Consider the following 12,265-nt stretch of genomic DNA (forward strand, 5'->3'; position numbering starts at 1 on the left):
TGTGTGTGTGTGTGTACATGTTGGGTGTTTAAACAGAGCAACAGCGTGACTCAAAAAGCCTGGCCAGTTCTTCTCAGGAATTAAGTGCGCACAATCAAATATAGCCCTTTGCAGTGCACTGGGGTTTCATGCCAGATGAGTGGAAAGTCCACAAATATCAGATATATGGAATGCAAATATGGTTCCATGAAGGTAGAAGGGTTTGAAAACTTCCAATCTAAAGAAGAGGCATTTCTCATTCAAGGGTGGTAGAGGCAGGCACTTGAGACACAAGGTACAGTGAACATCATGGACCCCAGAGAAGTTGGTGGGATATCCAGACTGAGTTCCTTTTTCTCTATGAGGGGCCCATGTCCCAGAATAAGTTTATCACAAAAGAGCGGCCCAAGCCTTAGAAACTACTGTGACTCAGGAAGCATCTGGTAAACTCCCACTAGTCCTTGAAAATCCAGAGGGAAAAGTCTAAACCTCATATCATAACTGCTGCGTGTTACCAAGAGCAACAGTGTCAAGAGTGAAAATGAGACTGGGTCAGGCTATATGAGGCATCAGAGAGGGGGAAAAAAAAGCAAGATTTGAAAGCTCTTACACCATAAAGTTTTCTTCTCTGTGTGTGATTCTGTTCAAGGGCTGAACTCCTTCCGTTCAAGGAGATAAATGACTGTCATGGAAAAGCCTTCCTCTTGCGGGAAAGTCCCCTGGTGTGGAACCCTCATTGGCTTGAGCTGCCATGTTGCTCCTTTGCTCCGACACAGTGAAAGATGTGAGCTTGTGAAAAGGCACTGCCATTCTTTCACAACCAACTCAAGAGGCCTTCTTCTCACCAACCAGGAAGGATACATTAACACCCATTACTTGCCAACTAATAGGAAAACCTCATGTGGGTCCACACAGTGACCTTCCAAGTGCAATGTAGCCCATCAGCCATGTATTTTGACCAGCCAAATGCTCCTGTTTTCAGTTTATGTCATGCAGCGAAAACAAAAGGTTTAATCAAATCGCTTGTAGGCCACAGTGGCGAGGTAGCTGGCAGCTGAGTAGGTTATGAGTTGCGCTTGCTTCCCTAATGAAATCCAAGAGATGTCTCTTTTAAACATTTGTGATTTCCCTTGGCTCAACTCCAAGTTCAGCTTCTGTCCTCAACAGCACCATCAGGGGAAGGGCACATGCTTTGTCCCTTGTTCTACCCCTGGAATTTGCAAATAGGGCTGAAAAACAGTGATGTCTTCAAAACCATTCCAAAAAAACCAAACCAAACCTACACAGGATGAATTTCCTCCACTGCATGAGGTTATTCATCACAGATCCACCCAATTCCATTTAGCTATGTATAGACATGGTAGGAAACTACCAGCAACAACTCTTTCCTTCCTGTGGTACATGCATACAGTAAAACAGACACACATGGGGAACTGCACACTGACTTCTTGTGGCAGAGTGGTTAGGGCAACCATTTTCGACCACTGTGCCGTGGCACACTGGTGTGCCGCGAGTGGTCCACAGGTGCGCCACAGGAATTTGGGGGAAGGTCATTTATTAATAGGGGGAATGGGAGATGTGAGCTCCCACTGGCAGCATGGTTTTTCCTTGTGTTCATGTCTCTGCATCACACAGAGCTACCGAGGATAGGGCCCTTATGCAGCCTAAATTTAATTCACATGGTTACTGTGAAGATAAAGAGGGATAACCTCTATGGGTACCAGCCTCGGCTCTTTTGCAGAATATAAATGAAATATAAATGAAAACAGGAAAAACATTATTTCTTCTCTGGGTGAAAGGGTTTCAAAGTTGTTTGGGGAAGATGATGACGGAAACATGACAGACCCTATAAATTAATCTAGCAAGACCTCCATCTGAGTTTTCCTTGTCTTCTCTCGAGGAATAATATGGTGTGTCGACTTTTCCAGAGGCATATGGCATTTTTTTTCTTCCCATTAATGGCTCTACTATGTAACATTTCTTCAGCAACACCAATGGAGGAAAAGAAAACAGGAAGAAACATATGCGTGTCAGCATTATTTCTTGTGCAGTTCAGGCTGTTTCCTTGACACCATCTGTGCGGGTGCAGAGAGGCACATCTTCAGTGCTGTTAACGCATCAAAAGAAGCATTTAGTTCAGACAGCTGCTAGGAGCAGCACAATATTTTTGCAGAAAAGATGCAGCCGACAGCATGAAAGGAACTTAATTTTTGAATTAGTGCTACTAATTAGTTGTATTAAATTAGACTTCCTTGCTTCTGGGAAAATAATATTTTAACTTTCAGAAAAGGACAAAAATATCCCTTCGCCTCCCCTCAGTCATTTCAGGGGTGTCCTGAACGAAGGGGGGGCACCTGGTTTGTGGTGGCTCAACTCAGCATTTTATCTTCAGGGATACCTTCAGCATAGCGGGGTGCCCTCCTATTCCTTTTAGGTTTTTGTCCCACTCTCCATCCTAGTGAATGAAGTGAGAAGAACAAGATATGGCTGCCCCACAACATGCAGAGCTGTGAGCACAGCCAGGCAACAGGAAAGAGATCAGGAATAGGGGAAAAATGATTGATTCTCTAAAGAGAGAGATTATTTGTTCTCATAAGGTTTTAAGTGCTGATAAGTAATGAATAGTTTAAAAGTACAATAAAATCTCTGTGGCATTCATCATTTATTGGAGATAGGTAGTGCAGTGAAGACAAATAAAAGAAAACGTTTGGGTTTTTTTTATCCCATACAATGTGCAATCATTGTGTAGAACCTATTGGCCAAGGATGTTGCTATGGCCACAAGCATAGACGAGTTCTCAGTAAAATGGGATGCCTTCACCAAGGATAGCTTTATCAGTGGATATTGCTCATGAAAGCAAAATGTCAGCTCATCTTCAGTGGCATTACGCACATGCTGGGGAATAGCAACAAATTACTTATGGCAGTCATGATATCTTTGTTGGCCATTGTTGGAAACGATGCATTGAGGTACATGAATCACTGGCCTCATCCAGTAGGACATTTTTAAAATGTGGTCCAGAGACGAGAAAAGAAAACTTGCTGGACATGCCACCCTAAAAGAGCTTCAGAGAGTCGGCTGTGTTGGCACAGCCCTATAAACCATATGCACGAGAATAAAATAGGATTTTAATAGTCTGTCGGGAGTAGGCAACCAATGAATATACATGAGCTCCTTAACAAAATGACTAACTGCCAAAGATGCGCTGTGATGTATAAAGTAGTAAAAATAGGATTTTTCATTTTTTGCATTCTTTTTTAAAGCAGATTAATGATAAATTATGATTGAACAGTGAAACATGGTGCTAAAAAGTTCCAAGTCTAGAGTGTATTATCTCAGACACTGTGCCACACATGCCACAAAGAGTTTAGCACTCACTGGAGGTGCTCTGTGAGTGAGTGAGTGAGTGAGTGAGTGAGTGAGTGAGTGAGTGAGTGAGTGAGAACACACTAAAAGTCCAATCCTATGCATGTAATCCTATGCAAATCCCTTCCCAGACCTCAGAATACCTTATAAGACATAAAAAGACACTTGTGGGTTCCCTCTTGGAACCCACTTGGAAACCAAAAGCAGCATTTTTTATTACCATAATGATCATTTTGAAAGCCGCAGAGGCTGTGGGTGGATGCACGTGGCCTCTGAAGGTTTCAGAATGCCCTCTGGGGGTGACTGAAGTGCAGCTCGGGTCACCTTTGGAGGATTTAAAGGGGTCAAAACCGTAGATTTCCTTATCTGTGATTTTCTGTATTATGGGGGAGTCCAAGAATGGATCCCTTGCAGATACCGAGGCCCTACCTATTTTACATAAGGCTTTACAATCAACCTATTCATTCTAACAACATTGCAAAAGAGGTTGCTACCTTTATTCCCTATGTATAGAAGAGGAACATGTGAGGTGACAAAAGGCAGGGACTTACACAACACTGGTGTTATTTTCAGAGCATGCCCTGAACCTCAGAGTGTCTGACGTCCTGATGAAACGTTGAGTAAACATTTATAAAAACAAACTCTCCAAGTGGTTGACTGAGGTGACTAGTCTAAACCACTAAGTTTTTGCGCAGTTCTTTTGATTACCAATAAATACTGAAGGATTTCAAGGAGATTAAGAAAAGAAATTCATCACTTTTATCAGAAGCATCACTGGGATGTGTGTCATCTGGTGCAAGAGATCATTGCATTAGCCCCATGGTGGACCTACTCCCATGCAAGACCACACAGAGTAAGTTACAATATCATGCACATAGCCTAAATGCAGTGGCATCATCAAGGTTGGTGTCATCCCCACCAACTTTATTTATTATAATATATAGGTCAACAGCAAAAAAAAAAAAAAAATTGGCCAACTTGATGACATTCACACAACTGAATAAAAGTTCTAATCCATGGAAAAACACCTCACTGGCTCTCAGAACAATCAGTCTCATTGGATAGTTTTGAGTTAAGAAAATCCACTTTTTGTTACATAAGGCAATTGTGTTTTCCTTTTCTGGTTCTTTGGACATAGCTTTTGCTACAGATGCAATTAAACAATTTTGTTTCTTTGCATTTTGCATGAAATTCTGCACCAAATGATATATAACATGATGGTATTATTCGAAAACACCGAGATTCACCCAACATTCTTTTACAGCTGTACATTGTGGGAGAATGTTGGAAATGGGCAAAAAGTTGCTAATCTTCTCATGGAGGATCTATGATGAGCTTCTGAAGAGGTCCGAAAACACTGTTTGAAAACCATCTGATAAACCAAGCATTAAGACATGCTTTAAAACACATGTACACATAGGGGACTGAACACACGTACAGGGACTTTGTGCAGTTGGCTTGGGATGCACACAAAATATCTTAGCATTTAACAATGATAAGAGAAACAGAACTATAGGTACAACACAGTCATATTTTTTGCCAGAATAAATATAAAATAAGAGGAAATCAAGAGTAAAGTGCAGTAAATTATTTGGTTGCTAGGCAGACTAAATGTGATGTTAGAAAGGAGAGCTGTCAGTGATACAACCATCACATGTGTAAACATGCATGTTGGGGTATACCCCACTCTTGTTTAATCATTTTGGAATCACTAGCAACATGACGAAGTTTCCCAGCTGCACCTGCATTCACTCAAAGATTGGTAAAAAAAAAATTCACACTCTTACCACTTAGGTTCAGTCATAAAAGGGTTGTTATGATGTATCAAAAGACTAAGCCAGGGGTGTGCGAACTTCAGCCTGCGGGCCGTTCGTGGCCCTCGGGAACCCCTAATTTGGCCTGCAGGGAGCCCCCAGTCTCCAATGAGCCTCTGGCCTGTCGAAGACTGTTGAAGACTGCACTGGCCCGCGACTGCCAGACACAATCTGTGGGACAAGTTAGGGCAAGGCCTTTTATAGTCTCCGTGTGTTTTCTGCTTTTTGCTGGATATTATTTTAATCCCCCCCCACCCGCATTGCCTCTGAACAACTTATGTCTCCTTATGTTTCTGGCTTGGTCTGTATGTTCTCAGTGTGCAAGATGTGTTGCAGACAGTTCCTACTTCTCATGTGGTTCTACATGCCTGTATTATGGTTCTCATAAGCTATAATACAGCTTTTATACATTTATAATACATTTATAAGTTATATAAGTTATATAAGTTATAATACATTTATAAGTTATACATTTATAATACATTTATAAGATATAAATGTATAATACATTATATAAATTATAATACATTTATAATACATTTATAAGTTATAAATAAGCTCAGTAAAATTCATTCATTCATACAAATTCCATCCCTAATATATTCATTTATGTAAATTTATTCAAATTTGAAATGTAAATGAATTCTTTTTTTTCCCCCAGCCCCCAACACATCATCAGAGAGATGATGTGGTCCTCCTACCAAAATGTTTGCCCACCCCTGGAATATGCAATCCACATTACATGACTTCGAATATGTGCTTCAAGTCTATAAAAGTTTTTGGCTGATGAGATTTGCACAGTTTTCAAAATAATTGCCTGACCTATTGTACCAAATGAAGACACTTCTTTTGGAATATAGTCTGTAGATCACATCCTGAACTCTAATTACATTAATTTTTGCCAGACGTGTGGGTTTAATGTATATAATTTCCCATAGAATTTGTAGATTACACAGTGTTCCCTGTGAGGGGTCCACACCGGTGTGACATTATGTGTCATCGCTGAACTTCCTGGTTCTGCCTCAAGTTTGACTTGGAGCTGCATGGTTGTGCGGCTTAACAGGAATTGTGCTACTCAGCAAGGATTAGATTTGACCTTCAGTGGAAACCCAGATGTACAAAAACGTATATGTATTTGTTTTACCTGTACTTTTGGAAATGCTCCAGTTAATAAATAATTATTCAGTGGGTTGTTTTTTTTTTTCCATGTGGCTCCACCACTTTGATCATCTAAAGGGCAGTAGTTCTTGTCAACAGATTTAATAGAATAGAATTTCTTGAAAATAAAGCACTCAGTTTCTTCTGGGTAATTTCATCATATACCGTACGGACATTTTTAAAAATCTTAATCATATGGAGCATTTTGATTTGGGAAAAATCAAGATACACCAAAGGGTGTAGTTGGGAATCAATCATTTTGTCTTCCTGGCTGGATCCTAAAAGGTTGCAGGATAGTATCCATTGTACAGAGGATCCTTGCAGATCACAAAGTTTTAATTTACTCAAATTTGCAGAGTGCATGGCAGGAAGACCCTCACTCAAATTTGATTCCATCTGTCTTGTCAAATGGGAAATTTTTGTACTCATTTTAGCAGGTATTGTGAGTTACAGTCCAGAAACCCACAAATGTATGGTGTTCCCATTGTGAGCTATACCAAGACAAAGATCTATGCACAGCCTATTACTGTGTACACCTGCTTACTCATCTGTTACACAAGGAAACTGGTGTTTTGCTCTTTAAAACTCAAGACTGCAAGCGCAGAATCAGAGTTGGAAGGGACCACCTAGTCCAAACACCATTAGAAGCAGGAGACTCAACATGAAATTGAAATGCAATTGAAATTGAATGCAAATGCAGATGTACAAGAAACACCTCACAATCGTGATGTAATCACAGTTTCAAGATGCAGAGGTGACATAGTGATACTAGACAGATACCAGCAGAAGGTGAAAATTATATAGCACATTGGAATGGGGTTACATCATTGAAAAGGTTGCATGCTCTAGGTTAGTAAAGAGTTGATTAAAGGAATTTTGGTTATTTTAAATGGATTTAAGTCCCCAGGACCAGATTACATATGTGCCAGGGTACTTACTGAAGGAGCTGGCAGACATAAACTTGCAGGAGGCCTGCACTGTATCCAGTGCAAGATTGGGGCCAGAATGGGCTCAGCTGGTGGTAAGAGGAAACTCTTCCCCTTACCCCCGGGGTAAGCCACTACAGTCCCGATGGACCTCCTCAGACCTAAGCCACCTCAGGAGGTGATGCAAATCCAAGGAGAACGAAGCGGCTTGGAGCCACTTCACACTGCTCGAGGAACAGGGTTGGGATCCGGCATAACTGCCAGGTCCCCAGCCGACATAAGAGGAGGCACAAACGTGCTTTACTGCTAGCTGTCAAAGATTAAGGGCGCAATCCCAACTATTAGTTAGGCCGGTGCAACTTCCTTGCGACAGCCTAACTATTAGTATTGCGCCCTTAATCTTGGACAGCTAGCGGTAAATGGGTGATGTGCCTGAAGACCAGAACAAATGTTGTCCCTATCAGTGATGTAGCTAAGAGGGTGCAGGGAATAGCAATTGCACTGGGCAACAAGCTTTAGGGGTGCAAGAAGCTGAGGTTGACACTAGTGGCCAAAATTGAGAAAAGCTTGGTATGCACGAATAATACCATCTTATACATCTTTGGAAAGACAATTTAACACAGAATGCAATGAAACAAACTATTTTATCAAAAGTTATGGCCAATGAACCAGAAAAAAAACCTTTAGAGAAGGGAACTTTGCTGCCTCCTTGATGGATGAGATCTGAAGGAGAGTTCGCTTCAGTCTGGTATTATGAGTGAGAGAAATTAAACCAGTTCTTCTGGCTAGTCAGAAAAGAGGTTAGATTGTGTTAGGGTTTTAATCTTCTCTTTGTAGTTGTTTTTTTTTAGCAAGTTCATGAAAGGGTTTTGCCTGGGGGGGGGAGTCCTGCAAGCTTTAGCCAACTGCATATTTGGATTTATATTGAAGCCTTTTATTTGTTAATATATCTTAGTAAACTGTTTTTCTCATTCCTTTTTGTTTGGGCCTTATTGAGAGTCCTGGGACCATTACTTCCTTCCTCTAGAGCAAGAGTGTCAAACATAAGGCCCGGGGGCCAGATGTGGCCCCCGGAAGCTTTTTATCTGGCCTTCAGGCTCTCAGCTGCTGAGGTGTTACAGCTGAAATGGCAGCACACATGAAAATTGGGCTTTCCCAAATCTTGAAATATGATCAAGATTTGCGTACTTTCTCTTCTGTCATTTGCAGTTAATGAGTTTCTGTATGAGAACAGGGTCTGATTTCTGGCCATTAGCTGCTTAACAATGTCACTTTCTGCTTAATGACATCACTTCCGGCCCTCAACTGGAGCCCTGAATGCTAACTTTGGCCTTCTGTATTAAATGAGTTTGACACCCCTGCTCTAGAGAGTAAGAGAGAGGAACTAAAGAGGACCCACTAAGGAAGGGGGATTCAGCCCAGGGAATCCTTCTAGTGATCCTGACTCTTGGGCTGGTGGCAGCAGGGTAGCTACCCTGGGGGTATTCATCCCCCCTCCCCTGGACCCTGACAGGGGCAAATAAAGAAACAGGTGTGCCTTCTAAAACAGTAGCTGATTTGTCCTTGAATCCTTGCCAAAAAGATAAAGAAAAGAAAAAGAGTATATATTCAAGGCCAGCAAAATTGGTTGCTAATAGAAACATGGTTGGGAAGATGAGGGCACCCTTTCTAAAGGAATCAGCAAAACTTGTGTTCAGATTAATGTTTTGTTAAGTTCTTTTTGACAGGTTATTCTAGAGGTTGTACATTTTGCAGTCTCAGATCTCCAGGATTCCATGGTGTGTGTGTCAGTGTGTGTCAGAGAGAGAGAGAGAGAGAGAGAGCATACACCTAAAAAAAACTTAATGTTTGGAAAATTTAACATTTGCTAAGAAATTCTCTAGGACTGGGACAAACCCACTCATTTTTTAATTGAATGTTTGACAAACTTCATTGAAAATTGCACTTAGGAGCATCTTGTTAGGACTTTTTCTTGGGCTATACACCTTTGAACATGGAAAACTGTGGCACAAAACAGCCTTGAAAACTCACTTTCCACCTCCGCAAAATAGTTCCATCTTATCAAAAGGGCTTGTTTCAATGTGAAAATTAAAACAGGTGGAAACTGAACTCAATCCTAGAAATTCCACTTCTGGGCTAGTGATGGAGTACTATCCTATGTCCATGTTAGAGCTAGAAACCTTACTTGCTCCATGGTCATTCTGATGACATTTGGTTGCTTTCAGATGGCGACGTTCTAAACTCCATGGTTTATAGCAGCCATTTTCAACCACTGTGCTGTGGCACACTGATGTGCCGCAAATGGTCTGCAGGTGTGCTGCGAGAGTTTGGGGGAGGGTCATTTATTACTAGGGCAATTGGGGGATGTGAGCCCCCCACCAACAGCATGGTGTGCCTTGTCAATTGTCAAAAAACAGGTGGTGTGCCATGACAATTTTAGTACCTTGTCAGGGTGCTGTGAGACAAAAAAGGTTGAAAATCACTGGATTATAGGCACATGATGAAGATCTCTACCATGCAGACAGAGAGCAAAAATCCATTGTGTTGGCTGCAAGAACAGCCGATCAATTTAATCCACCCCATAGCTCCAATTCATGTCATGGACAGAGAGCATTATAAGCACATTGAGTTGTATCCAAACTCTGTCTTCTCTGAGTTTGCATGTTTCTGATCATGCGAGAGGAAAAGATTTTCATTCATCTCACTCTTCCCCAGCCCTGTGTGACATAATTTCCCAAGGATCCCCCAGTTCACAGCAGCAGGTTTGGGGAGAAGGATGGAGGGGTGAAAAAAAAATTCCACCTCTCCTGTGATTGGTCAGAAGTTCTTATATACATTCACAATGGAGTTTGAGTGCAACTTACTATTTTTGTGAACGTTTCAGTTCACAAAACTGAGAGTGGCAGAATGCTAAGCTTTGGTGTCAAATAATGTATCTAGATTTTGTTAAACATCCTTTCCATGCTCTGAACTTTGTAGACATTCTGCCTATTGCTGGTGACTGCCTACTGAACTCCCCTTGTCTTGTCGAAGGAACAGTCATATAGGAGGAATGAGGTGATATCGAGAAATTTGTCCTTTGGGATTTTCAGTGTTTGTGAAAATAGCTTAGTGCGCAGCTGAAATGGGAAAAGAAATATAAAAATGAAAGTTCAAGAAAACAAATTGCAAGCTAAACCACCTTAGTTCCGTACACACAAACCTATATATTCTCAGAATTTTCGCAATTTGCTTGGCTTAATGTTTTTGAATGCCTACGTGTTATAGAGTGCTGAATTTGGCCCAGGGCCAGTCACTGCCTCATTAATTAAGGGTGCAATCCTATCCTGCGCTGGAACAGGCAAGCCAAGAGGCTCAGCCGCAAGTGCTCAGCCAGAGGCAAGGGGGAACATTTCCCCTTACCTCTGAGTAATGACCACTTGTGTCTATGGGTCTCCTTGGAGCCTTAAAGCCACTCCGTTCTCCCCAGGAACGGGGATGGGATCCGGCATAACTACCGGATCCCAGCCCCGCCTCCCACTCCCCACCTGCCTGTCACCCGCCTGTCACTCACCGCCCACCCTCCCCCCGCCCAGGAACACCTCCCTCCCGCCTCCTCCCCCTCCCCCACCTCCTTCCTGCCTACCTTTCTTCCTTGCATCAGCCCAGCCGATGAGCACAGACCGGGTCAGGATTGCGCCCTAACCTACCTCATGTATAGGGCACATCACAATGAATATTATAAGGATAAAGTTGAATGTCATAATCCCATTTCTTCCACACACTCCTGAGCTCCCTGGAGGAAGCACAACATAAGTCTTAGATTTTGACAGGCAAAACTGTTTGTGTGTGTTTTTTTTTTTTTAAATCAGAGAGATTTGAAGCCATCCAATCAGATTATCATTCAAATTCTGAGTCTTTCATTTCACTGCCAACGTCAGTAATATATGCAATGTTTCTGTAGGATCAATCTGTTGTCAATATTTTCTTTTGCTTTACATCTGTAAGCACAACTGCCACCCCCAAAAATAAGAGAGGGGAAAAGAAGGGATCAGAACTAATTTTCAATCCAGAAGGGACCCTTACAAACTTCTCTGCACGTTTTTTTGAGGCTAGAGATCTCCTTCCTTCAACTTGACTTATAGCTCCTCTTATTGTCACCAACAGGTATTTTTGGCCAGAAACTGGAAGATACCGTCCGTTATGAGAAAAGATATGGAAACCATTTGGCTCCCATGTTGGTGGAACAGTGTGTGGACTTTATTCGGCTGCGTGGGCTGAAGGAAGAGGGGCTATTCCGACTACCGGGTCAGGCTAACCTTGTCAAAGAATTACAAGATGCTTTTGACTGCGGAGAGAAGCCATTGTTTGACAGGTAAGAACAAAGACCTGTATTCCTTTCTTTGCCAGTGGTACCATCCAGGACCAGATGAGCCATTTTGTTGATACTGGCTCTTAACACAGTAAGTAAGCTCTTACGTAGTGTATAAACTGTTAGTTTGGGAATACTAGGGTCCCAGTCCTATCCAACTTCCCAGCACAGATGAAGCTACAATGCAGTACTGAGGTAAGGGAATAAACATTTCCTTGTCTCGAGCAGGCCTCTGTGACTGCCCACCCACCATAAGATACAGCGCACGACCTGTTGGCATGGCTGCATCAGTGCCGGAAATGCTATTGAGCAACAGGATTGGGCTCTTGGTTTCCAATCCCTCCTTAGACTTGAAGGTCCCATCTCAGATAGTTCTGTTTCTCAGACATACTCAAAGAGAGTATGGTTGAACTGCAGTACCCTGTTTTAGTAATGCGTAAATTGATCCTCTGTTACATGTTCAAAGGTATTTTAAAAGAAAGAGAAATGATCCCTTTTAGGAACTGGAGCTCTTTCACTCCAGGATAATTGGTTTTGTAGCTTAACCAGCTGTTAACTTTCCATATCAGCCTTTAAGACCATCCTGCAACCCACCAACCCATTTTTAATTTATTATTTTAAACTCACTGAATCTCTCCTCCAGTCTCACTGTTGGTCTCTCCTGTGTTTCA

General features: G+C 42.0%; 1 protein-coding gene across 1 annotated transcript in view; it reads left to right on the forward strand.

Moving 5' to 3' along the window:
- Nucleotides 1-12,265, forward strand: part of ARHGAP24 (Rho GTPase activating protein 24) — a 132,071-nt gene that overhangs the window by 87,123 nt on the left and 32,683 nt on the right. The window contains exon 3 of the mRNA XM_066631829.1: nucleotides 11,390-11,597. Coding sequence (XP_066487926.1) covers nucleotides 11,390-11,597 — 208 coding nt within the window. The remainder of the gene's footprint in view (nucleotides 1-11,389; nucleotides 11,598-12,265) is intronic.

This window comes from Tiliqua scincoides, chromosome 6, assembly GCF_035046505.1.
Source record: "Tiliqua scincoides isolate rTilSci1 chromosome 6, rTilSci1.hap2, whole genome shotgun sequence".
Taxonomy (NCBI): Eukaryota; Metazoa; Chordata; class Lepidosauria; order Squamata; family Scincidae; genus Tiliqua; species Tiliqua scincoides.